This window comes from Pongo abelii, chromosome 1, assembly GCF_028885655.2.
Source record: "Pongo abelii isolate AG06213 chromosome 1, NHGRI_mPonAbe1-v2.0_pri, whole genome shotgun sequence".
Taxonomy (NCBI): Eukaryota; Metazoa; Chordata; class Mammalia; order Primates; family Hominidae; genus Pongo; species Pongo abelii.
The window spans coordinates 110,314,210-110,341,654 of NC_071985.2; the positions used below are offsets into that span (position 1 = coordinate 110,314,210).

Here is a 27,445-nt window from a genome sequence, read left to right on the forward strand (position 1 = left end):
AAAAAAAAAAATTAGCCTGGCATGGTGGTGCACACCTGTAATCCCAGCTACTCTGGAGGCTGAAGTGTGGGGATTGCTTGAGCCTATGAGGGTGAGGCTGTAATAATCTGTGATTGCACCACTGCATTCCAGCCTGGGTGACAGAGTGAGACCCTGTCTCAAAAAAATGTATATTATGAATATTTTCTCATGCCAAAGACTTTATAGCATTTTTATTGACTCAATAACATTCCATCATATGGTTATGTCATGAGTAACTTAACCAATCTACCTTTTCTATTTTTTTTTTTTTTGGTGGTGTTTACTATAATAAAATAATATGATGGTGAAGAATTTGGCCCACAAGAAACACTTATTCAAGCCTCCAATTTTCCCTGGGCAAGGGAGGTCACTGTGTCTGTGTTCCAGCAAATTCTGAGGACACACATCAAGGTCCTGCAAGCTTGGCTACTGTGGTAGCCGGAGGTGAGCCTGTGAACTTCTGCAGACCAATAGGCTGCTAATGACTAGTGAGAAAGAGGTTAGGCCTCCCTCCCAGCAAGTGCTTCCCAGAAACTCTCAGGGGTTTTCCTTGAGCCCCTCACTTGGAGGGGAGTGAGGGAAGGGGGTGAGAAACACCACAGCTCTTTCTGCTAGTCTGACAACTCTCTTCAAAGACTGCTCCTATCAGTTAACCCTTATCTTTCTCTTAAATAACCCAGAGGTGGATTGTGAGCTAGGAGTTGCAAGACCGTTTGGGGGCTACTTTTTTTTTTTTTAAGCAATTCTAGATTGTGCTTTGTACCACTTTTTAGAGAGTATAGACATTGAGCATTTATTGTCCTTGGTTATGTAGCCTTACTGAAACTCCAAGACACAGGAAATATTTTGTTTAACATTTCATTACATATCCATTAAATCAGACTTGTAAATTACATTTAGGTCCTCTCTATTTTTGTCGTCTATCAATTCGTCAAGGACTGAAATCTTTTATCGCTACTGTTTTTCTGTCCATATCTCCATGTATTTCTGAGAGCTTCATACAGTCCAATGCCTTATTTTTCAGTGCAAAATTATTCATAGTATGTCTTTGTTGCATATTATATTTTATATTAATAAATATCAATATTTTGGTTTGATTTAATGATTCTGCTCTAGTATTTTGTGTGTTTGGTCTTGATTTTTGCTTTTTTTCTGTTTTTTTCTTCTTTTTACTATATGGACTGTGTAGTCCTTGTTTCTTGTTTTGTTTCCTAGTAATCTGGAAGGCATGCATTTTGTTTTAAAATAACACACACAACTTTATATTTTTCTTATTACTAACGTAGAGAATAAAATAATATCTTTGTACGTTGAGAATACCAGGACACTTCTACTTTCTCACATTTCTCCTTGTTACTCCCTTCACCCCACACAGTACCCAAGTTTATGTTGGTGTAATCTGGGATTTTAAACCTTACTTTAAAAATATATTTTTGTTAAGGATTATTTATGATATTTGTATTCTGTTTTGTAATTATACTTAAAATAGTTACATTTAATTCAATTTAAGCTTAAATGTCTTCAGTATTCATCATCAGTCTCTTTCATACTTTGCCTTCTTGATTTCTTTCTTTTTTTTTTTTTTTTTCTGAGACAGCATCTCACTTTGTTGTTCAGGCTGGAGTGCAGTGGCATGGTCACAGCTCACTGTAGTTCCTGGGCTCAAGTGATCTTCCCACCTCAGCTTCTCAAGTAGCTGGGACTATAGGCATATGCCACCATGCCTGGCTAATTTTTAAATTTTTGTAGAGACAGGGTCTTACAATGTGCCCAGGCTAGTCTCAAACTCCTGGGCTCAAGCAGTCTTCCCACCTCTGCCTCTCAAAATGTTGGGATTACAGGTATGAGCCACTATTCTTGAGCCTTGAATTCTTTTAAAAAATATTTCTCTTGGGCGGGCGCAGTGGCTAATGCCTGTAATCCCAGCACTTTGGGAGGCTGAAGTGGGCAGATCACCTGAGGTCAGGAGTTCGAGACCAGCCTGGCCAACATGGGGAAACCCTGTCTCTAGTAATAATCCAAAAATTAGCCAGGTGTGGTGGCACACGCCTCTAATCCCAGCTACTCGTGAGGCTGAGGCACGAGAATCTCTTGAACCCGGGAGGTGGAGGTTGAATGAGCCAAGATCACGCCATTGCACTCCAGCCTGAGCAACAAGAGTAAAACTCCGTCTCAAAAAAAAAAAAAAAAAAAAAAAAAATATATATATATATATAGGCTTATGAAATACATTTTTTCTTTAAAGAAGGGTTTGCAGGTATTTTGAGCTTTTGCATAATTGAGAGTGACTTTCAATTGGCTTCACACATGAATGAAATTTGGCTTGTTGTGGAGTTTTCAGCTTAAGTTTTTCATCCGCAATATTCTGTGGATAATCTTTTCTTTTCTGAAATTTAGTGTGTTATGGAGAAGTATGATGCCAGCCTGATGGTTTTTTTCCTTTGTAAGTAACTTGATAAATGCTCTGTTCATCCACAGTTGGCACTGGAAGGACTAGCGCCACATTGAGAGGGTTGGCTGGAACTGAGAGCCATGAGTTTTTGGTTCCTTATGCTCACTCCAGCTTCCCTTTCCCTTTTGAGCTATTACTCATCCCTATGACCAACAGTGGCCTCTGAGGGAGAGGAGGAATCTCTCTCCTTTACCCTCCAGACCACATAAACCCTTTCCTTAAATCGCTATCAAAGCTGAGTCTAAGGTATATCATTTAATAATAAGACTAGGCCGGGCGCAGTGGCTTATGCCTGTAACCCCAGCACTTTGGGAGGCCAAGGTGGGTGGATCACGAGGTCAGGAGTTCGAGACCAGCCTGACCAACAGGGTGAAATCCAGTCTGTACTAAAAACACAAAAATTAGCCAGGCATGGTGGCATGCAGCTGTAGTCTCAGCTACTCTGGAGGCTGAGGCAGGAGAATTGCTTGAACTCAGGAGGCGGAGGTTGCAGTGAGCTGAGATTGTGCCACTGGACTCCAGCATGGGTGACAGAGCAAGACTGTCTCAATAATAATAATAAGGCTATGCTAAATCACAGTAATCATATCACATAGAATGATAATTATGAAGGTGATGATAGCTAACATTTGTGGAATGCTTACCACATTCTGTTTTAAGATCTTGACTTATATTAACTCATTAACTCTCCAACTTAGTTCCTAGCTTGCCTCCATATGGCAGATGCCATTTTCCCTTCTTTTTTTGGAAGCACTAGTGAGCATATTATGACTCTTTGGATTGTAGGCTCAAGAGTATGAGGCTTAGAGAAAGGAATTCCCTTTTGTTCCTGTTTAAGGCCCACCTTCCAAATTCTCTTTTCTCATCTTAGAATCTTTCTCTTTTCAGCAGTTGACATTTGAAATATCTATTATCTTCAAGGAAGCCTCACCTCCTATTGAGAGAGGTATGATCCTACTCTATGTTTACAAGCAGACAAGAATGTGAAAACATAGCTGTTCAATAGTGGTACAAAAACCATTGCAGGGGTTGTTCTATTACATTTCTAAATTATAGAATTATGTCTTTATACTTGCAAATCAAAATTTATCTAGATTTTTTCCCTGGTGCATGATGAATCCCTTCCAATTTGCAATTTTAGGTCTTTTATCGGCTCAAGAAAATTTCCTTCTATTGTATCTTTAGAGCTTACGGTTCACTTGTCCTGACTTTTCTTCAGGAGCATCGATATCCATGTGTTGGATTTGTATTGTCTTTCCTCCATATCTATTATTTCTTCTTTGATAATTTTCATCTCTTTGTCCTTTCTTTTGGCATTTGGGAGAATTTCTGATATTGATTCTTTACAAAATTGATTTGGTATTATGTATTGCTAATTCTGCTCTTTATTCTTTAAATTCTGCTGTGGCATTGTTTGCTAACTCTGCCAGCTCCTTTTACAATTCAATCTAGTACCTTATTATCTTGTGTTCCATGTATTGTTTTATAGAGTCCGTGTTTTCTTTAACCCTTTTTTTTTTGAGAGTACAAACAGATTTTAAATACATTTTTATTTTTTTAAGTAAAGATTTTTTGAGATTATGCCATTCTTTTACTTTTGGTGTTTATTGTTTTCTTCTCATGTCTCTGAAACCTTCCACAGACACCAGGTTATTCTCTGTCTAGTTGTTGTTATTTTCCCTGTCTATTACCTATCTATAAAACTGAGAATCTCATCCATCCCAGAATAAGTATAGGACCTGACTAGACACAGTAAAATTAGGTCAACAGAATTAATAAAAATGTAAAGAAGAATCCTCTTTGACTATTGGATAAGTAAATTTCTAAAAAATATTTGGCTGAGCGTGGTGGCTCACGCCTGTAATCCCAGCACTTTGGGAGGCCGAGGCGGGTGGATCACGAGGTCAGAAAATCAAGACCATCCTGGCTAACACAGGGAAACCCCGTCTCTACTAAAAAATACAAAAAATTAGCCGGGCGTGGTGGCGGGCGCCTGTAGTCCCAGCTACTCAGGAGGCTGAGGCAGGAGAATGGCGTGAACCCGGGAGGCAGAGCTTGCAGTGAGCGAGCCGAGATCGAGCCACTGCACTCCAGCCTGGGCGACAGAGCGAGACTCCGTCTCAAAAAAAAAAAAAAAAAAATTTAAAGGAAGACAAGTAAACTATAATTCAAGAAAAATATAGAGTTGTCCTAGAATTTAGTGCAATAGGCTGATACAATTATGAAAAAAAATTGGAGAAAGTTGACCTTCTGATCTGAGAGATCTTAGAGAGATGAACAATTGTTGTAATATCATAACGACATTCCCCGTCATAATGTCTGCCCTATAGATATTATTGAGTTTTTTTAATTGTTTAGTTATATTCCATTGGCTCAGGTCTCTTGTGTTTATCTAATCGCATCATTTTCTGTTGGTTACATTGATCTAACTCAATTTTAGAGGTACCTCATTGTTTCTTCCATCTACAGATCTAGCTAGTTTAAAGATGAAAACTGCAGCAGATGAGAAAGAAAAATACAACTGGAAAACTTGGATGAATTAGAAATACTAAACAGTTTTCAGGAAAGCTGAGTATCAGAAAAAAACAGATGCTGGAGGAAAAGAAAAAAAGAGGACACAAAAACTGTCCTGGCCAAAGGGGTCATGACCACACATTATCCTCGGATGAGGGCTTCCTTTATGGTGACAATTGAACAGAAGCATTTAGAGCAGATTACAATGCATATTATACGTACAATGAAATCATTGAAACAGAAAAAAGAGCCAAAATTGATGTCTTTGCCTTAAATCTTTCTTCTTTCTAGTTTATTCTCTCCACAGTGGTCAGGGCAGTCTGACAGAAAATGACCAACAGAATACGATGGAATCGATGGTAATTGACTTCCAAGGTTAGGTCATAAAAGACATTGAATTTTCTGCTTTGTCTCTTGAATCACTTTCTCTGGGGGAAACCAGCTACTGGGTCATAAGGACACTCAAGCAGCCCCATGGAGGGGCCCAAGTGGAGAGAAACCAACTTGCCAGCATTAACTTGGTAGTTGTGCAGCCGTGTGAATGAGTGGATCCTACCATCCTAGTCAAACCTCTGATAACTGAAGGTCCCACCTATATTTGACTGCCATCTTCCGACAGACCCCACCCAAGCTGCTCTAGGATTCCTGACCTACGGAAACTGTGAGGGATAAGATATGCTTGTTGTTTTAACCCACTAAGTTTTAGAGTGATTTGTTACACAGCAATATACAACAAATACACAAGTCATTGCAAGTAATATTTTTATTAAATATTTGCATAGTACAAACCTGGGTCTCCATCTTTGTAGGCTTTGATTTTTGTTTTTTACCACTCACTGACTTTTAAGCCACATATTTTAGGTTTTTGTTACAATCACACCTAACCTCAATGTACCAATTTCTGTAAATAGATAATGCTAAGTACCGTAACAGATAAATCTTGACATCTGAGTGGATTAATATAATAAAAGTTAATTTTTCATCTCACGTAAGGTCTAAAAGTCCAATTAATGGGAATTTGCAGGGTGGGAAGCCCTCTGATCGACAACTGTTCAAAAACTGACATCTTCATAACATGGCTTCCAAGGTTGCTCTGGGTGACAGCATCTTTAACATAAGGATGCTATCTTTAATATGTGGCTTCTGGGGTTGCTCTAGGTGACAACATCCAGTAATTCATATGAAAATATCTTTTTCTTCCTTTATTTATGACAAAGAAAGTTTGCTTGCTTTCAAGCCTGGAACTCCTGGGACCTTCAGGGAACCTCTTCCTCAGATACATGCCTGTGTAGTGTCAACTTGCTCTATTGCTGGGGAGTGCTTGGCTGATTATCTTCTTCCTGCCCTGGGAGCTGTCTCACTAATCATTCATTCATTCAGCAAACATTACAACGTTCCAGGCACTGTGCTAACTACTGAATATTCAGTGATATAGGATAAAATCTCTGTCCTAAAGTTGCTTGCAGTCAGATGGGAGAAAAGCAAGTAAATACAACAATTTAGTAAGTGCTATGATAGAAGGGCACAAAAGTACTGAGGGACCACAAAGGTGTGGGCAACTGACTTTTCTTGGGAAGTTTGTAAAATTTCATAAAGAGAAAGACAACTGAGCTGACTCTCATAGGATAAGAAGAAGCTGACAGTAGGAAAAAGGCAGGACAGAGCACAGAGTCCTGAAACAACACGACTTTCATCATGATCTGCCAGGACTGTCCATATTGGGGACTGGCCAATGGTTCTGTAAGGCTGGGGCACAGTTATGTGTAGACAAATGTGGGAGGTGAGGCTAGAAAGGTGGTGTACTAGTCGGGCTGTGCTGGCAAGCAACGGAGATGATTTTGGCTACGTTAAATAAAAAAATAAAAAGGAACTCTGAGGTAGCTTAGGTAGCTTAGCAAATTGAAGGAAGGCTAAAGAACCAAGATCTGAAAAATGTGGAGCCAAACATCTCCTGGAAATCTAGGTAAGCAGAAACTAATTGTGAATTTTTCTTCTGGAGCTTCTGCCAAGATAAATGAATTCCAACCAATTTTCAGTTTCTTTGTTACTCTTATTCAAGATTCACATTCCAAGGAGAGAGTGACTGGCCCATTTGGGTCCAAAAACCTGACCCTTGACCAGGGGATGCTGGGTTAACATGACTAAGGGTTCACTAAGACTACATCTAATTGAGGAAGGATGTTTCCCATAGGTGAAATGGAGACTATAAAAGAAGGGAGAATAGATTCTGGTCAGGTAAAAACAGACATAGTCTCTAGGTGGGTTGGAGTCAGTAATAAAGGGCTTCGTAAGTCATGTTAAAAAAATCTAGAATTTATTGGGTAGGCAATGAAGAGCTATCGAAGGAATATGATCAGAGAAATGACATGATAAATCCCAGACAGAAGCTTTTGGCTAATTTTATTTTGTTATCAGTTTATTTTTACCTGTAATGAACAAAGTTAACTCTTTCTGTAGTTCTCATTGACATGGAAGAGAACAAATATCATTCTATTGCACCTTTCCATAGTCCAAACAAATATACCTTTTATTTTTTCCTGAGATTTGTGTAGTGAAAGAGAGGAAAAAAAAATGGACCAAATCTCAATTGATCAAGAAAGTTTTCATGCTCTTTCTGAATCAGATTCTCTTCCATCCCACTCAGTGGTGTGTTGGAACTGGTGTGTACTGGCTGACAAGAGTCATTTGCTAAATTTTCAGGAATTCTGTGAGTCATTTGTTAAGAACAGTCATTATTAACAATTATGTTATATAAATTTAAACAAAAAAGATATGAAACACAAAGGTAATAAATATTCAAAGCTGATCACTTCCTAATTATTTTACTATCATCTATGTTCTTGAGGTTATTTATACCTACTGAATGGTACACATCCATCGTATGGTGGAAAACTTTATCATGTTATGCTACTGCACATCTTCCCAACTCTGCATTCAGTGACATTAGGTTGGTAGCTTGAAATTGGTGGCAGTGGGATAATTTATACCAAGGAAATTGGCAAACACTACAAAGTCGGCCTTCTTTACCCTGGAGAGAGGTGGTGGTTGAACATTTACTAACATACCACCCTCACCCCCTTTACCCCACTCGCCTTGTTTTCTAGGCCCTCAACTCCAAAGGAAAAATAACTAGAAACTGAGGCAGTCTCTTCACAGTCTAGTTCAGCTGACACGTAAAAAGAAAAAACAAAGATGGTGAAAAGTCAAGTTAATTTTATTTGTTTTGTAACAGTCTAACACACGACTATTAGCTCTGGCACAAGGATATGGAAGGTTGGAGAATACAGGACCACCATCCCAATAATGCATCTCTCTTTTGCCAGAGATTTCCCCAGGAAGTTTGTTATGAATGTGCTTCATAACAAACTGTCTTTACCACTTTGTTTCATAGATGAAAAAATTGCAGAAAAAGGCCATGGGGCCATCTACTTTTCCCTTCAGGCAACCTTATGAATTCTTTTAGAATCTTCTTTGTCTGCTCTGTAGAACTTCCAGAAAGCAGTGGCGTTGGAGACTATGGGATGTCCCACTGCAACTTGGTGGCTACTGCCAGAGCTGAATACCACTTTTTCTTGGCTCTGGGAGCTGCAATGTCTAGAGCAGTGGAGAGTGAACTGTCTTTCATAAAAGTTTTTCTTTCCTCTTACCCAACTGCTGAACCAAGAATTTTTTTTCCTTTTTCTCCTCCCTTCCCCAAGTACACATTTAGTTATAATACAATAATTGCAAAAGGGGAAAGTCTCCCTGCCTATTTCGCTATCACTTCTAGGTACACACTTACTAGTTTTACAGATTGTATTTACACTCAGAAGAGTTTTTCTTCCAACCAGGCAAACCTTTCTCATCTAAACTTTGGTAAGCTGGGTTGTGCAATATTTGCATACGATATGCCTAGAGGGTAAATCATGGTCAGGGAAAGGAGAGAAGAGGAGGCTGGGGGAATGGAATGGGACATGCAGTTGGGGTGGTGTTCTCATTCTTACTTAGAGCATGCCTAATGACTCTTCTCAGGAACTGGAGAGGAGCAGCGGTTTGTACCAATCTTGTCCTAGGCCTTCCACATGGCCTGGACTGAAGAGTTCCTGCATGCAGCTCTTTCCGTATCCATGGAGCCCCTTCTGCCATGAGTCAAAGATTATCTCAGGGGTTGATGCTTCTCCATATGTGAGCTCTACTAAGCCAAGTACCTTTAGCACCTCTTTCAGCAACCAATTCTTTCGTGATTAAAGACATTCTTTTTTTGTACCATAATTCTTAGGAATTCAAGACTACCTGCTGCCCCTTCAAATTTATTTCCCTTACTTTAGTTATGGCTCACTTTTTATCAGTATCTTAGTTAACTATCTATGCAGTATTTGAATGTGATGACTGTCACTGCTTCAGTATACATTTTACAATATGGTCTTACAAAATTTGATGATGGCTTCTTACTTTTCCATTTATTTCCATATTAGTGAGTTTTAAAAAAGACCTATAACATCTTGTGAAGGAGGGGCAGAACTTATCATCCTCAACTAACATAGAGAAAATTGTCTCATAGAGCAGGTAAGTGGCATCTTGGAATACCCAGAGTCAGGAGGGGCAGTCAACACCCCTGACTTGAATGTCAGTGTTCTTTGTGGGTCCCCAGGTCACACAGACCTTCAGGAATATCTGTCCAGTGCTGTTCTGGATGCTTCCTTGTGTCGCAGGGGACAAAGACATGGTGAAAAGCAGACAGGCTTTTTTCTTTTCTTTTCTTTTCTTTTTTTTTTTTAACAATGACCAAAACTCTAGGCCAGGGTTTACACAGCCAGGCTCAAAACTTTCTCACTGGACTTTGAGTACATCTATCCTTGGTCACAGATATCCCCTAATGGTGGTGTTAGAACTGCTATCAAGTGATTAGCCCTTTTCCTCTGGAGGGAGCTGTACTGCTGATGTCCCGCTGTCTAATGCATCTTTTTATTGGTAGGTCCATGTGCCCTAGGGTTTTTATCTAACAAGGGACCGACTAGGAGTAGAAATAAAATCCGGACATAATGAAGCCCATGGGGATTATAATCCTGACTCAGTCATAATTATTTGCCTCAAAACAGATGCTGAGGGGTGCAGCTGCCTAGAGTAAAGACTACCACAGACATGCAGCTGCTTCTAAATGGAAACTGGCTGCATTTGTGTGGCCGCTTAAGATGGGACCTCTTTCTCAGAGGATGAAAGTAATTGGCAATCTGTCTCCAGTCATTTCTTAAGGTCAATGAGCCTCAGGTTCCTACTAAACATATGGGGTTAAGATTCTGTTTTGAATCTCTTCTGAGAAAAGTGATCTCTGGAGTGTCTATTTCATGTTGAAAAACTCACCAGGTAACCACGAGGCAGGTTGGAGGGACAGATGGAAACCATCCACCTGCCCTTCTTCCCAGTCTCACTGCTATTGGAAGAATCTCTCAGGGAATGGTACCACTCAGCAGGCTTCATGCTTGGCAGCCAACTCAATCTTTAGGACACCCCTGGATGTAGGTAGGTGGCAAATGCCAGCTTTAGTTTGTAGACAGAAAACTGAAGTAAAGAGAGCTCAAGGCACAATAATGATACAGCTACTAAATGGCAGAAATAGAAAAAAAATGCAGCCCCTTGACGCCTGTGTCTTTCTTCCTAAATAGGCTTCTCCTTTTATTGGGAAGACTAAGAGGGAAAATGTGGGGACAGTGTGGGTACGTTCACTGAAACAGGATGCTGCTTCATCTGAGGAAAGACACTCACTCACACACTTATGTCCCACCTGAGATAAGGAGACCAGTATTCCTCATTTCTACAACTGGTACCAAACAGCAGTTTTACTTAGAACAGGATATCGTTTTTCTTTTTCTTTTTTGTATCAGGCTGTAGTTGAGATAGACACTTTATTCTGGTAATGATCAAGCTATTCATAAGGCTCTTCCTAAAATGCGTCTTCAGGAACAAAACTATGGGAGCAATAGTGCAGCCATTAGGGTCAAGGATGCACTCTCTGGTTCTCAGGCCTCGGATTGTGTTAATTCTCTCACCATATAGGAGAAAGTCTGTGTGGAATAACGTTGCCTGCTAGGGGTAAGATCAAGCAGTAGCCAGAAAATCATGTGCCTCCAAGATAAATGTACCTCTTCTATTCAACATCCCTCCACTGAAGGTTTGTCACTTTGGGTTACCTAGGTAAAAATATATTTTAGTCTTTCTCTTTTAAATGCAATTTTTTTCCCAGGAGTAGTTACCAAGCAATCAAACCTTAGAATGAATTTCATTTTTAGACTACTTTGCTTTAGAATGGGTCACCAAGGAATGGAAATTTTGTCAAGGGAGAGGAATAGTTTTGGAAAAGGCCTGCTTTGGAAAGGTATATCTTGAATGAATATCTTGAAAGGAAGGTGGTAACCAGAGGGCAGCAAAGGGGATTGATACACTTTTGAGATGATGCTGATCGGGGTTGAGAAGATACAACAAAGGCAGTTTTTCTAAGTATCTCTTTTGGGCCCCTTGCTGGTCTCCTGTCCAGGTCCCTGCCATGTCAACTTGGTTTCTATACCTCCTACCCTATCTTTGGCACTGCAGTCCATGAAGCATAGTGTTGCTTTAGGTGAACCATCTTAGTTTTCTCTCCTTGCTCTGGAAATCGATTGGCTGAGGGTAAAATTGCTCCTGGTATGAAATATGTACGTGTACATGAGGATTTCCCCTGAATAGACTCTGTGTTTGAGGAGGGTGAGTTGTGGGAATATGAGGACAGGAGCACTTCAAGATTCTTCTTGTTCCCTTTAGCCTCTGTGTCCTTTCCAGGGATGAAGCTTGGCCTGAGACTCCACTTTGGGATCCTGGCTGTGTGAGCACGCACTTTGTGAGAGGCTCCCTCTGGTGCCACCCTGATGGCCCTTTGATCATGTCTTGTGCCTGAACAAGGCCTGAGAGCTGCCTCTTCCCAGGACATGCCTGTGAGCAGATATCCTCCAGCTCGAAACTGGGCTTGCTTCTAGTCACTAATGAAAAAAGGTATAGATTTTAGGCTGAGCACTGATGTTGCAAGAGGAGAGTAAAGAAAGGATCTTCTTTGCTTCAGGAAAAACAAACTACAACCAGGCCTCAAAGCCTTTTGATTTCACAGAGAGAGTTTTGGCAACTTGCTCTCTTTCTCTGATGGTACCCAGGGCAGAATTCCTACCAATACAAAGCATATAATTGCTTCAGAACCCAGAGGCTACAATGAGCCAAAAGAATGGTCAGTGAGAACTTTAGATATCTCCTGGACTGATGATTTAAACAAAACACTCCAAAGTAGTGAAATAAGGTTTGGGAGCCACAGAAACAAGTTGAGACCATAAATAATAAGACCAATTCCATAGGAAAGCTGGGCTAATTAGCATAAGCTGATATTGCAAATTGGTGCCTCACAGGTTAAATGTGGCTTGCACATATTTCATTTGGTCTACATGTTGTATTTAAAATTTAGTTGCCAACATTAACAGTTTTGAAAATTTCAATTAAAATTTAGATTTCACAGGCCAGGCACTGTGACATACACCTGTAATCCCAGCATTATAGGAGGCTGAGGTAGTGGATCACTTGAACCCAGGAGTTTGAGATCGGCCTAGGCAACATGGTGAAACCCCATCTCTACAAAAAATACAAAAATTAGCTGGGTGTGGTGGTGTGTGCCTATAGTCCCAGCTACTTGGGAGGCTAAGGTGAGAGGATCACTTAAGCCTGGGAGGTTGAGGCTGCAGTGAGCTGAGATTGCGCCACTGCACCCCAGCCTGGGCAACAGAGAGCCTGTCTAAAAAAAAGGTTGGATTTCTGGCTTCCCTTGAAAAATCAGAAAGACCAGGTAACACTTCATGGTACTCATTGTCTGCAAGTGAGCAGCAGCTGCCCCTGCTCTCCAACTTTCACAGCCCCATTCTCTCCCTTGCATTAGAACAGGCCTGCCTTGCAATTTATGTCACCTGTCTGTATTCTGTAGGCTTTTGAGTCTGGATCCCTGAAATATGGTCACATGGTATCTGCTTCAGAAATGCTGGGATGATAGATTCTGGCTTAGTGAGCTTGCGACAAGACGGGTAAAAGGCTATGAGGCAACCCCAATTCCGATTTAAGGGTTTCTATGGAGAAATGGGGATGAAAGAAGAGTCCCCCATAGCTGTTGGGGTTGGAGGAGGGGGGTAGTCCTATGAGACTGGGGAACTTTAGTGGGTCGATGGGTTTATCTTGGGAGCCCTTATGCTGGATGTGGGAAAGACTGTTTCCTAGAGTTGCCTGGCGTGCACTGCCCTGCTGCAGTGCCTGTCCAACCAGGGGCTGGTGGGAGGACAGGAGACAGAAGATTCAGATCATGTTGGCACCTTTTCCTTTCATCTTGCCCTATGTAAGCTTGGGCGTTTTTTTTTCTTTGGCATCACTTCATACGGTTAGATCGTCTGACCTGGCTCGGCTGCTGGCTTTGCTCAGCCTGCTCAGGGGTCTGGCATCATCTGTTGTCAGCTCTGGACAGAGTGAAGGCGTCTTCTCAGCTGGCAGCCCTTGCTTTGACACCTTCTCCGACTGCAGCTCTTCTTTTTCACTCTCCTTCTCCACTCCGGGGGTCTCTACTTTCTCCCCCTCTGGCATGGCCACCTTCTCCTGCTCCTCCGTGGTCAGCCTCTCTGCTTCCTGCTTCTTCTCTCCCACCTCGGGTTCGGCTCCCTCCTCTGCAGGCGGCCCCCCGCCCTCCACTTCTTGTGCCCCCACCTGAGCGTAGGAAGGCAGTGTCTCTTGGTAGCCCCGGGACAAGTCCCCCAGGGGTCCTGTGCTGATCTTTTCCTCGAACTGATTGAAAGGCTTGGCAGGCAATGGGCTGGTCTCCACCATCCCAACCTCGGTCAAGGGGAAATAGTGGGAAACGATTTTCTCTTCCTCTAGGAGCTGATAGCCCTTGGCTTTCTGGATGGAGGAGACAGCAATGGAGTGGAGGGATTTCTCAGGAATCTCCCCCAGGGGCTGCTCTACGGGCCTCCTTAAGGCAGACCGGATCCCCTTCAGGCCCAGGTGGCCCAACTCCATCACGTTGAGGAAGAGGGACACAGAGGCCACAGACAACATGAACAGGATGAAGATGGTTTTCTCCGTGGGCCGGGACACGAAGCAGTCCACCACATTGGGGCAGGGCCACCGGCTGCAGCGGTACAGAGGCAGGATCCGGAACCCGTACAGAAAGTAGTGGCCCACGATGAAGCCCACTTCAAAGAGGGTCTTGAAGATGATGTGGCAGATGTAGGTCCTCAGCAGGGTCCCCTCCAGCCGGAACTTCTTAGTGCCTTTGCTGCCGCTGCTCTTCTTGACGCTGCCCTGGTCCGGGCCGCCGTTAGTCCCCGCCTGCTGGCCCAGCTCCTCCGCCTCGCGGCTTTTGCGCTTCTCCTCCATGCGGACGTAGTGTACCGCGTGCCCCACGTACATCAGGGACGGGGTGGAGACGAAGATGATCTGCAGCACCCAGAGGCGGATGTGGGAGATGGGAAAGGCCTCGTCGTAGCAGACGTTCTCGCAGCCAGGCTGCTGGGTGTTGCACACGAAGTCGGATTGCTCATCCCCCCACACGAACTCTGCGGCCGTGCCAAGGATGAGGATCCGGAAGATGAAAAGCACGGTGAGCCAGACTCTGCCGATGATGGTGGAGTGCTCATTCACCTCCTCCAAGATGTTCCCCAGGAAACTCCAGTCGCCCATTTCTCACCCACCTGAAGAAATGAGGGAGAAGGCAAGAGCTGAGCGGCCGCAATGCAACCCTGAGTCAATATCTGTTTTTGCTAATGCGGGGTACCTCTCCTTTCCAAGTTGCCAGAACAGTCAATGTGCACACAGCGTCTATCCAGTACTTCCTTTGTGCAGACTAGGACTAGGGAACAAAGAAGGCCCCAAAGAATGTGCTTCCATCCGCTTCCTCATCTGTAAAATGGGTTTAATAATAATAATACCTATTCTCATTCACTTCACAAATTGTCTGAAAGCATCAATGAGGCCATATCTGTATAATTCCTTAAAGTCCACCAAAAATAAGGATTCATTGTTGACCATAAATAGAAACCCTTGGTTACATGGATTTAAATCAAGACGACACACTGATCTAAGTTTCGTGAGACATAATGCTGAAGAGTTACCTTATACTATGGGTGTCTGGACTCCCAACACAATTCTTGTATGTATGAAATTGTCTGTGGCCATCTTAATGTTTGACGGTGTCAGAATATATAATGATCATATATTTGAAGGGAAGTGGAAGGGGATTAACATTTATTGAATACCGACTTTGGGAAAGAACTTTGACATTATATTATTTCATTTAACTTGATCCTGCTAGACTGTAATTTCCATGACGGTAGGAGCCATGCCTATCTTATTTACTGCTATATACTCAATGCTTGACATACAGCCCAGCACACAGTGAGAACTTGATAAGTATTTGTTAACTAAGTTGATTCCAACAAATAAGAAAACTGAAGGCCAGGCACAGTGGCTCATGCCTGTAATCCTAGAACTTTGGGAGGCCAGGGCAAGAGAATCACTTGAGCCCAGCAGATAGAGACTAGCCTGGGCAACACAGTGAGACCCCATCTCTACAAAAAACTTTAAAAACTAGCTGGGCTTGGTGGTGCATGCCTGTGTTCCCAGCTACTTGGGAGGCTGAGCCAGGAGGATTGCTTGAGCCTGGGAGGTCGAGGTTGCAGTGAACCCTGATTTGTGCCACTATACTCCATCCTGGGCAACAGAGAAAGACCCTGTCTCAAAGGAAAAAGAAAAAAAAAGAAAAAAGAAATCTGAGGCTCAGAGAGGCTAAATATATTGTCCAAGATTAGACAGCTAAATAGAAGCAGTTCTGTTTGCTTGATCACAAAGGCTAGGTTCTTCCCACCACACCATTGAGATAAACTGCCTGCAATCAAAGCTACACAATTCTTTGACTTCTGTGCTCTTAATTTATGTTTCCTCTTCTCCAGGTTGAAATCTAGAAACCCTTATTAATAGCTTTACACGTTGAGGGCCGTATATTTTTATTATTACTCTTTTAAATCCAAAGAACAGAGAGAATGCTTTGGGAAGGAATCATGTCACAGGATGAGGAAGGTCTTCTAGGACACTTTTAGTGTCCTATGGAATGAAAATATTTCAGGGTCTGTAACATATGGCTGTTTTAATAGAGTTAAAAATTTGGTCTGTAGAAAAAACATCGTTAAACATGATGGTATATAATGCCTCTAGCACAGCAATGGCTAATGGAAATGGCATTGAGCTGACAAGGAGCTGCTTGCAACTGGGTCATTCATCCAGTGCAAACCTGTAACCTATAAAGAATGATGAGCAAAACTTCCACCTCAATGGAGAACAGTTGTTCCTCCAGCTTGAACATCTCTAGAATTGTAAAGTTTACTCATCACTGCCCTCAGACCAGGGCAAGAGCCCACATTAGAGGATCTTGCTCTGGGCTTCTTCTAGCCATGCCCCATGCTATAGGCCCAGGAACCTATGGGGCTAAAGGGATATGCCTATTGTTTTTTAATCACAGTGATATTTGTTAAACACAAAAGCCTATTTCCAACCTGTGATTTGGAGTCTGGCCAGACAGAACCTGGTGGCAGGATACTAATCTCAGGCATCTGCAATGTCCAGCCTGTGCTTTCAGGGCAGGCACAATAGCTGTTTGCTTCTTGTGGGAGAGCAGAGAGTGCTCCTCCTCTTGAGGCCTCATAAGCTCCCAATCAGGCAGGGCATCCTACAGCAGCTTCTCTTCTCCTGAAAAAGTGACAGCAGCTGTGGCATCCCCAGTCATGGGTCTGGCATTGGGAAGAGTTCCTTGTAGAAATGAGTAATGGAGAGGGGGAAGGAAACAGCAGCTTGGAATCAGAACCAGCAACTCAATCCCAGCCACATGTATCTATTGTTAACTCTTCAGACTATAGTTAAGTCTAGTACTTGCCCTGGTAAGAGTGGTAGCCATTCCCATTGCCTTTTGGAAAATAGGTCTGAAACATCACAATCAGGCAAGCAGCCCAAGCATAAAGCTCACCGGTGGCAGAGCCAGGAAAAAGTTCATTTCTTATCAAATAGTTCATTCTAAAATTTATGTTAAAACAGCAATTTGAATAATTGTACTTCTATAAGATTTGGCTAATATCTTACTATCTTACTAATATCTTACTTAATCTTAACTATCTTGCAAATACTTACCCTCATTGATATATCAGTTATTTTTGACAGTGTATTTCACTCACATACCCACATGAATGTGTGTGATGAGCACATGCTGTCAGTCCTGTATGTTAACCAATCTTGTTTCCCCCTCTTTAGTATCAAAAGGTTTTGGAGGGCAGGAACCATTTTGGTCTCATCTTTTGTGAACCATCACAACACAGAACAAAGCCCTTCACCGAGTGGGAGCTCCATAGACAGCAGTGCATGGTTCTAATAGTAATCTTTCTGAAATCTGAAATTCTTAATCCCCGAATTCCTGTAATATGAATACTAGAGACCAAGGAACTTCAGTCCTCTTGCTACAGCTAACAGCAGAAAAATTATGAACTTGCAAAAAATGGTAAATAACAAAAAGGATAGTAAATTGATCCCCAACCAGCTGGTCTGAGACACAAAACTGCTTATTTTGTATGAGATCAAATATATAAACTGGAAGGCCAACAATTCTTGACAGGAGTGTCATGATACATGTTCATGACACAAGAAGTCGCTCCTGACCACCTCATTAGTAATTTTGAAACCAAAGCCAAACAAGCCCGTGTTTTTCTATACTCTAAGCCGCCATGCTAAGATTGTATTTTTTTAAAATGTCTAGTTACAGTTTCTTGTGATAACTGAAGGAGAGAAACTGTAATTTAGGACACAATCTTTCCAACCCCATGATGTTGAAACAGGCCTACTGTACTGTTAAGGAGAGACACTTTAGAGGTGCGAAGGGAAATGTATTGGTTTCCTGACTTCTAACAGTGAAAATTTAAAGGAAGTCAGATCAGAGAAGCAAAGCGTTCTGTGGGAGCGGGGAGAAATCTGAACCAAAGGAAGAATATTTCTCTTCTCTTTTTCAGAGATAATTCTCTGTTTTATTTTCTTGTGAAAATTTAGTGAACAGACCTATTACAGATGGAAAATAAATGGATAGAGTTCAAGCCTCCAACCCCAGGGTGTCTATATATGGCCAGGAACATCCCACCAGAAAATGATGGCTAGAGGTAATGATTAAAATAATACCTTATGTTTGGTTATCCTTGATCTAAGTGATACATTTTTACATATCTTATTTCAGTCCTCATAACAAGCTGTGAACTAGGCCAGTGGTTCTCAGACTTAGATTTCACAGACTAGTATAATAACAACAAACTAGTGTGACCAACATAAGGATACCAACTCCTTATTTTGCCAAACAAGGACATAAAAATAAGAGTTATTGGCTGGGCAAGGTGACTCATGCCTGTAATCCCAGCACTATGGGAGGCCGAGGTGGGAGGATCACTTGAGGTCAGGAGTTCAAGATCAGCCTGGCCAACAGGGTGAAACCCTGTCTCTACTAAAAATACAAAAATTAGCTGGGCACAGTGGTGGGGCACCTGTAATCCCAGCTACTTGGGAGGCTGAGGCAGGAGAATTGCTTGAGCCCGGGAGGTAGAGGCTGCAGTGAGCCAAGATCACACCACTGCACTCCAGCCTGGGCAACACAGCGAGACGCTGTCTCAAAAAAAAAAAAAGAGTTATTAAATCACTAACTACAACTACAGTCTATTTTCATCATCATTTCATAAAAGGGGATTTTAACACTACAAAACTAGAGAGGACATAACTTCAGAATAGAAGACAAGCCTTTAAATTGAACACACTTAACTTGGTGAAACATTTACTACATTGTTAAGTTTATCATGTCACATTTTGGTCACAGGTTGTGGAAACCTTCATCTTGAGCTAGAACTGACAGATCCCCAGATGGATGTCTGAAAACCAGTGAACTTGGCATTATCAATCCCCATTACCAGACAAAAAGACAGGCTGGGAGGTTAAATGAGTCTCCAAGATAGGGGCTTAGCTAGTGAGGGCAGAGCTAGGATGTGAGCCCTGGTCTTCCAGATCTAAGCTCATTACAGCATAGCCCTCCTCTGGTTTTGAAGAGGCAGAATAACACATATACATTCATTAATAAGTTCTCCAAAGCGTTCAATGGCCACTTACCGCTCTGGTTGGTAACCGAGTGGAAAGTGCCTCTTTTCTTGTTTCTAGAACAGCCACTAGCCAGCAGTTCTCACAGAGAGACAACAGAACCTGCTCCTAGGAGGAATTTTATGGTCCTTAGCCAGATCCATTCCTGTGCTCCATTAAATGCTCCAACATGGAAAATGCTGAGCACGAAGCCTCCGCTACCCCCACAGCATTCAATAATTGTGACTATTATTTCTATTGTAGAATTTGAGTGAAAAGGGCATAAAACTTTTTCATAAATATCATATACTTGGTTTAGGTCCCTGTGGATTCCTGTAGACATGAAAAGAGCTTAAGAAGTCAAATTGTAGTTTGAGTTTGGACATCTCTGTTTCCCTATCCTGCCGATTATTCCAGCATTCCTCTCCCTTCCAAACCTCTGCCAGTTCTTAGGTCAACTTGAAGAGGGTTTTCAGAGTTGGAGTGTAAGTCTAGCCATCCCAGCCCAAGACTGAATCTTATTGGCAAACTTTTTCCTTTTGGAGAAGCCTATATATGGCCCTTAGATTAGGCTGAGAAAGAACAATTGGGGGAAGGTTACAAACTAATATCACCCAAGGAAAACTTGCCAATACAAGGAGTGTCCCACGGAGAAATATGTGCTCTTTCTCTCTTGGCGCTCAGCAGCAAAATGGCAACTTTCGTCTCTTTCCTTTGCTGCCTAAAAGCCCACCTCCCACTTCTCTACCCCGCCCCTACTGTGCTGCACGACTGAGCAGATATGACTGGATTGGCCCTGATGGGTAGGTTTTACTGTCCAGCAATATTTTAAGCTCCCAGCCAGACAGCTTTTATGAAGGGAGGGATGTTTGGGAAACAATGGGAGTGAGAGAATGGGAGAGCTGTGTTGGGCACTGAGGGGAGGAGTATGGGGAAAGCTGATGTGTGAAAGCTTAGATGGGGCTTCTGTGCCTCCCAAAGTTTCTTTTAGCAGCAGACTGGGCCTGTACATCAGTAAACCTTTGGCATTTCTCCAGAGCGCATGAGCCTAGGGGCATTTTCCCAAGGCCTTATCATCAGCTTGGAGAATCTTAATGATGTAGGGACAGTAAGTGGTCAGCTATGTGAATCCCTCTGCCCTAAGTCACACCAAGAGTGGTTGGTCCTTTCCAAAGGACCATGTTTCATCTTTTATTGGTGGTTTGCTCTTGTCTCTCAAAGCTTTCAGCAGAATTGTGGATATTAGAGGCTGGGAAGTGTAGTGGGGGAAGGAAGGATGGGGAGCATGTTGCTAATAGATACAAAAGCACAGCTAGATAGGGGGAATGGGTTCTGGTGGTCTGCAGTGCTGTAGGGTGAATATGGTTAACATTAATTAATTAATTATTTTAATTTTTATATTTTTGTGTGTGTGTGAGACAGAGTCTCGCTCTGCCACCCAGGCTGGAGTGCAATGTTACGATCTTAGCTCACTGCAACCTCTGCCTCCCAGGTTCAAGTTATTCTCCTGCCTCAGCCTCCTGAGTAGCTGGGATGACAGACGCCCACAACCACGCCCAGCTAATTTTTTTTTTCGTATTTTTAGTGGAGACAAGGTTTCACCATGTTGGCCAGGCTGGCCTCAAACTCCTGACCTCAGGCGATCTGCCTGCCTTGGCCTCCCCAAATGCTGGGATTACAAGCATGAGCCACCGTGCCTGGCCGTTAACTATTTTATTGCATAGTCTCAAAAAGCTAGAGGAGAGGATTTTGATTGTTCCCAACAGAAAGAAATGATAAATGTTTGAGATGCTGAATATGCTAATTATCCTGATTTGATCATTACACATTGTATACATGTATTGAAACATCACTCTGTATCACAAAATATGTACAATTATTATGTGTCAACTAAACATAAAAGGAAAAAGCTTTCTAGAAAGATCAAAACAATAAAAAAGAAACAGAAACAAACCTTCAGCAGGGTGGTCTCCCTCTTTGAAAGGAGCCTTAACACTCCAAAGAATTCTGGTGCCATTTGTCAAAGTAATAGCATTTCTCACCATGTTTCACTCATAATTACATACACTTTTGAGTGGCGGAGGTTCAATCAATGTCAGCTAACATTTTTAGTCTTTAGTGTCTTCATCTGTTAAATGGAGATATGATGGTTTTGCTCACCAGGAGGCTCTTAGATTAAATTCTAATGTGGCTTAATGAGGAATGATGCTTGGAGGGCATGGACACATGCTCTCTGAGGCCCACTCCCTTCCCATCATCTGGGATTGACTATTGGTAGTATAAAAAATGGTTATTTTGACTACATTTCCAAACCAAAAATAGGGGCGTTTTATCCTACAAGTTTATTTGTGAAAACAATGGAGCAAAAATAGTTGAAACTTAGATTGTTTTATGAAATCTGCAATGTATGGTTACTAAATTGAAGATAACTTTGAGGGTAAACTAGACAAAAAAAATCTAAGCACTTGCTTCACCACCCCACCCCCTCTTCCTGTCCTTTCTGGTGTCATGGACATATTGCATTTTGATGGGGGCAGTTTGAAGGAGGATGGTACCAATGTTGTGTGAGTCCCCAATTCCATTTTAAATAAAATGGTCACTAGCCCAAAACCTTGTTTACTTTAGATGTCTGATTTCTTTTGAACTCCCAAGTTTGAGAGCCCACTCTGACTGGGACAATGCCCTATAGCAAATCCTTCAGTTAAAAATAGATGGTCAAGGCTGATCCCTGCAATATCAATAAGGTAAGAAGTCAGAGGATGAGGGGAAAAAATCCAATCATTCTTTCTTTGGGAATATTCAGTACATGCTGATTCCTGAAGCTTGCGCTCTCCCTGATATAGTCCTATGAAGAGAAAAGAATCTACAAAGCTTCTCTTCAAAATGAAGTTCTCCCTATCCAAGGCTTCCCAGTACAACTTGGCTAATGTGGTGGGTGGTGTCATCGCTCGTCATCATTTTGTGAGAGATGGTAGTAGAGGATGCATTTGAATCCAGAAAAATGGGACTGTCAACAAGGCTCTGAACCAGTTATGGTCTCTTGGATTTAGACAAATCTAGCTTTTCAATTTAGCACTTTCTTTGTTTTCTTACTCTGTTAACAAAGAAGATACTCCTCTACTTGTAGTACCCAATTGATTAAGTTATCTTTGTTGTTGGTTCTTCTGTTTGTAGCTTGAAAGTCCTTGAAAATATAAACACTCAATCGTGTATATCTTGGGGAAAGTTTTGAAAGAGATGGGGAAAGAGGCTCATCTTAGCTACCATTGAGAGATGACTTGTCTATTCCTACCAAGAATCACTTTCTCAGGTCTTTCAGAGGGATGTCTTTCCAGGGTGTCTGTATTGCATTATTTGAGATAAATAAACAAATGTCTAGAATAGGAGACATAACCACATTCAAATGTAAATTCCAATTTTATATTCTGTAATCTTATAGATTATTAGATTATTGACATTTTGGATAATCTAATGGTGGCATTCTCCTACCAGGGTTTGTTCGTTTCTTTCTTTCTCTTTCTTTCTTTCTTTCTTTCTTTCTTTCTTTCTTTCTTTCTTTCTTTCTTTCTTTCTTTCTTTCTTTCTTCTTTCTTCCTTCCTTCCTTCCTTCCTTCCTTCCTTCCTTCCTTTCCTTTCTTTCTCTCTCTCTCTCTCTTTTTCTTTCTTTTCTGTTTTGAGACAAGGTCTTGCTTTGTCACCCAGGCTGGAATGCAGTGGCCTGATATTGGCACACTGCAACCTCCACCTCTGGGCTCAAGCAATCCTCCCACCTCAGCCCCCCAAGTAGCTGGTACTACAGGCGCAGGCCACCACACCCAGCTAATTTTTGTATTTTTTGTAGAGATGGGGTTTTGCCATATTGCCCAGGCTGGTCTTGAGCTCCTGAGCTCAAGCAATCTGCCTGCCTCAGCCTCCCAAAGTGCTGGGACTACGGGCATGAGCCACTGCACCTGGCCCAGGGTGCATTTCAAAAGCAATGAGGCAGTTCTGTGTGGAAAGTCTGTGGAATTTGCCATTGGAAGACCTGGCTTTGAGTGTGGCTCTTCTGCTTCCTATGTGTGGGCGGCTTGTTTAGCCTTTCTGAGCCTCAGTTTTCTCATCTGTGAAATAGAGATGATAATCACTGCCTTTTTTGCTTTGTGAAAACAGATGGTGGCTGCTAATCTAACCTATGTGATGCTGTGAATGCCTGTTCACTTGGTTATATTTGCTATGATCTGAGTGTGGCTGTGTCCTGTGCCCCAGGGCCATGGGTTGGTTTGTTTCTAAGTACGTTTTGACCAAGGTTACGCACTCCCCCACTTCCATAGGGAAAATGTCAGAACTGGGAAAGACTGGAGGAGATCATTGATCCCAGCCCTTATTTTATAGATGAGGAAATCAAGGCTAAAGTTGAAATGACACCCTAAGGTTGTGGCGTAGCTCTCAAGCCCATGTGTTTTCCATGGCTCCGGGTGCCTCCAGTTGTGGGACACAGACTCAATATGCAGAGAGGCTCTTTATGGAGAACCAGATGAGCCCTGGCCTGAGGAGAAGGGCAGAAAGATTTATGGGGCCCAAGAGGACCATCCTCAGTCAATCCCTGTGGTGACTGGAATTGGGAGATGTAGAATCTCTCTTCCAGTTACTGGGAAGTGCCAGGGGGAACAAGTCTCTGAGAAACATAGGACTGGGGGCTGTGGGAGAATCCAGTCACTTCTCTGAGTATTTCAAGCCCAGCTCTGACTTAGTGGGCAATGTTTAGAGATTCATTCAATAAGTAGTTGTTGAGCTCCCACCCTTTGAGGTGTGTGGGACACTTTGGTAAGACAAAGATTCCTAGTGGGGAGGTGGAGAACAGGCATTAAACACAATGAGTGAGTGAATTATACAGAACATTTGAAGGTGGTAAGTACCAGAAATGAGAACATACGGCAGGGTGAGGGGGATTGGGATTGCTGGTGGAAGGGAGGTGGTGCCCAAAGAGACCTCACTGAGGTGAGATTTGAGCAATTTTTCAAGAAGGTGAGAGAATCGTGAGGGCATGGGGGTGAAGCTTGAGGCAGCAAGGAAGCCAGAGGGGCTGCAGTAGAGTGGGCAAGGACAAACATAATTGGGAAATGTAATTTTAATCTGTTGGTTGTTCATCTATGTATTGTTTGTTCACCTGCATGTCTTCAAAACCCCAACACCAGCAAGAAGCCAGTTACTACCCAGTGCCCATCGTACAACTTTATCCTTCCTTTCTACCACAGGCTTTGCTAAGTAGCCACTGTGTGCTTGGCACTGTGCTGGGAGCACAAAGGTAAATGAAGCACGGTCCCCTATGTGATGCTTAGCACATGGAGTATGCAAAGAGGCCTCATGTACGCTGCTGAAAGAGAGGGGTCGGGGGAGAATCTGATCCACCCCACCATGCTGAATCCTGGGCCTAACCTTGGCCTGGGAGCCTCCATCTTGTGGGAAACTGAACAGCAAAGAGGTTAACGCCAGGCTCTGGGGTTAGATCATCTTAGCTTCACCACTAACTAGCCAGCTGCCTGACCTTGCCTAAGTGACTTTCCTGGTTTCAGCCTCAGTTTTCTCTTGTGAAAAATGGTGAACAGTGTCTGCCTCTAAGATTTGCAGTGATTAAATAAAACTGTGTGTGAAACTGAGTCCAATACTTGGCATAGTAAGCGCTTGACAGATAGTAATTGCTATCACCATTATTAGGAAGAAGGTCACCAGAGAGAGAAACCAAGGGTACTTTCTTCACCAGCAGAGAGATCAATACTTGCTTTTTTGGTCTGTTTGTGCCACCTGGAGAGGGTCAGGAGGCAGGCCATGGCCCTCTCTTTCCCTCCTCCCTGGCCAATTTGGTTGGGAGCCAGAAATTCTTCATCACAACCATTTGGCTGAGGTTCAAGGGCTCCCGTGCCCTGAGGGGCATAGGGTGTGTTGGAGGGGGGAACTGGGGGGACTTTCACTCGAGAGAGGATTTCCAGCACAGACGAGTTGTCAGGGCAAGGCAGGGCTCTCTATTGATAGGAGCAGCTCATGCATGAGAGCAGATTGTGCCAATTCTATAGAGCACGACCCCTCGGCCCAGGCTTCTCCTGCTAACAAAGTTATCTTTCCCAATCTGCTTAGGCAGAAGGGGGATACACTTCCTGTCCTTGTGCTGAGCACACAGAGCAGGCAGGACCCAGGCGAGGGGCTGGGTCTGGCTCTCCACATTACCCCCAGTTTCTCCCCTCCCTTAACTAAAAGTCTTGGGTTCTTTCAGCTGCCCCATCACCTTGGACAGAATTAGCACAGGCTGCAGAAATTGGCCACTGGCCATAGGTAAAACCAGGGAGTGTCCTGGAATTCTTGATGCCTGGGAAGGTTCAGAGAGAACGCCAGAGGAAGCATCTCCAGAACTAGGGGTAAGGAAAGAGTCTGCCGCAGTCTAAAATTCAATGGGCTAGGGGCAGTTGTTGATGCTTTAAGTCTGAGAGTCTCAAAGTGTGCTCCCCACACCAGCAGGATCGGCATCACCCGGGAACCTGTTAGGACAGTGTGTACTCCCAAGCCCTACCCCAGACCTGCTGAATCGGAAACTCTGAGGGCAAGACCAGCAAGCTGGGTTAATAAGCCCCCCCCAGGTGATTCTAATGCATGCTGAAATTTTGGAACCACTGATCTAGGAAGGTGCAGCTACTAGAATTGTTCATCCTGGCCCTGGTGCTCAAAGCTTTTGTATTACAACCCTCCCCAACAATAAACTGCACCTCTTGACACTCTACCACCAAGATAGGGCCCTAAAAACATTTCTTTGGGTCCACCTAAAAAAAAAAATCATTGTAAAATGTTCACTACAGTCTCCCAGCTGCCATATGACCCCAGCCTACACATACAATATCATAAATGAGAAAGGGAGAAAAATATTTTGTACACACATGGTGTTTGCATCAAGACTGAGGGGTAGGCACTTGTATGTTTATTTCCTGGAGACACAGTGAGCTTAAGTAATTAGCACACAGTTGCAGAAAGAAAGGGGCAGGGCCAGGACTAGGACCAGATCTGCTTGACTCCAGAGACCATGTTTGCTCTGGCCTGCCCATGTTGTCTCCTTTAATTATAAGATTTGGTTCTACAGTGCTGACTTTTCAGAGCATCTCGGGTCTCCGGTCTTTGTGCTAATTAGTTAACATTTAGCATGTTTAAAAAAGCTGCTTTTTGTTCTGTAAAACCAATATAGCTGCAAATATTTTCTAAATAGACTAATTCACTTTGCACATATCTATATATTTAATAAAACTACAAATGTATGGCATGAATATCTGCACATTAAAAAAAAACTAACAATATAGGGGCATGTAGGGTAAAAAACAAAAGCTTCGGCCAGGCGTGGTGGCTCACACCTGTAATCCCAGCACTTTGGGAGGCCGAGGCAGGCAGGTCACCTGAGGTCAGGAGTTCGAGACCAGCCTGGCCAACATGGTGAAACCCCATCTCTACTAAAAATACAAAAACTAGCCAGGCATGGTGGCAGGCACCTGTAATCTCAGCTACTTGGGAGGCTGAGGCAGGAGAATTGCTTGAACCTGGGAAGTGGAGGTTGCAGTGAGCCGAGTTCGTGCCACTGCACTCCAGCCTGGGTGACAGAGCGAGACTCCGTCTCCAAAAAAAACATAAAAATAAAAAGAGTAGAGGCCTCTCCTTACCCTCTTCTTCCTATCGTACCATTACTGTGACCATGCTTAACAGTTTGATATGTGTCTTTCTAGATGCTTTTTCTATGCATATATGTATGTACATGTCAATGAGATCAATGAATTGCATATTATTGTGTGACTTGCCTTTTTCCCTTAATATAGCTTGGTGATCTTTGCAGTGCATGCAGATCAACCTCATCCTTTTAATGTCTTTAATAGTATTCCATAGTAAGGACATCCTGTACGTTTATTTAGTCTGTTCTCTATTGAAAGACGCTTAGATTGCTTTTTTTCCTGTCACAATATTTTTAAGTAATAACATCCTTATGAATATATTTTGAGCACATGTAGGAATATTTCAGGAGTGTGTAGAGGTAGAAATGATTGTTCAAAAGAGGTAAAATTTAAAAGTTGATAGGTACTACCAGTTGCTCTCAAACCACTGTACCATACTACACTCATATAGCTGTCAAGGGAGCACTTCGTTATGTATTCTTACCATCACTGGCTATTGTCCAGCTTCACATTTTTTACAATGGGATGGGCAGAAAGTATCTTGTTATTTTAATTTGTGTTTTTCTGGTTACTAGAGAGATGGCATGACTCCTCATGTTTACTAGCTATT

At 42.6% G+C, this 27,445-nt stretch overlaps 2 protein-coding genes across 2 annotated transcripts in view; one reads left to right on the forward strand and one right to left on the reverse strand.

The window, feature by feature from the left end:
* The window catches only part of LOC100447686 (neuroblastoma breakpoint family member 12), a 2,265,351-nt gene that overhangs the window by 387,155 nt on the left and 1,850,751 nt on the right, over positions 1-27,445 (forward strand).
* Positions 8,184-19,855, reverse strand: GJA8 (gap junction protein alpha 8). Its single transcript, XM_002810338.4, has 2 exons — positions 19,789-19,855; positions 8,184-14,706 (listed from the first exon to the last, which is right to left on the reverse strand). Exon 2 carries the CDS (start codon positions 14,693-14,695, stop codon positions 13,394-13,396), a length of 1,302 nt encoding a protein of 433 aa, XP_002810384.2. The 5' UTR covers positions 14,696-14,706; positions 19,789-19,855; the 3' UTR covers positions 8,184-13,393.

Bases quoted from the DNA above. Each gene is read 5' to 3' on its own strand.
- GJA8 (XM_002810338.4), bottom strand. From the start codon at position 14,695: ATGGGCGACTGGAGTTTCCTGGGGAACATCTTGGAGGAGGTGAATGAG.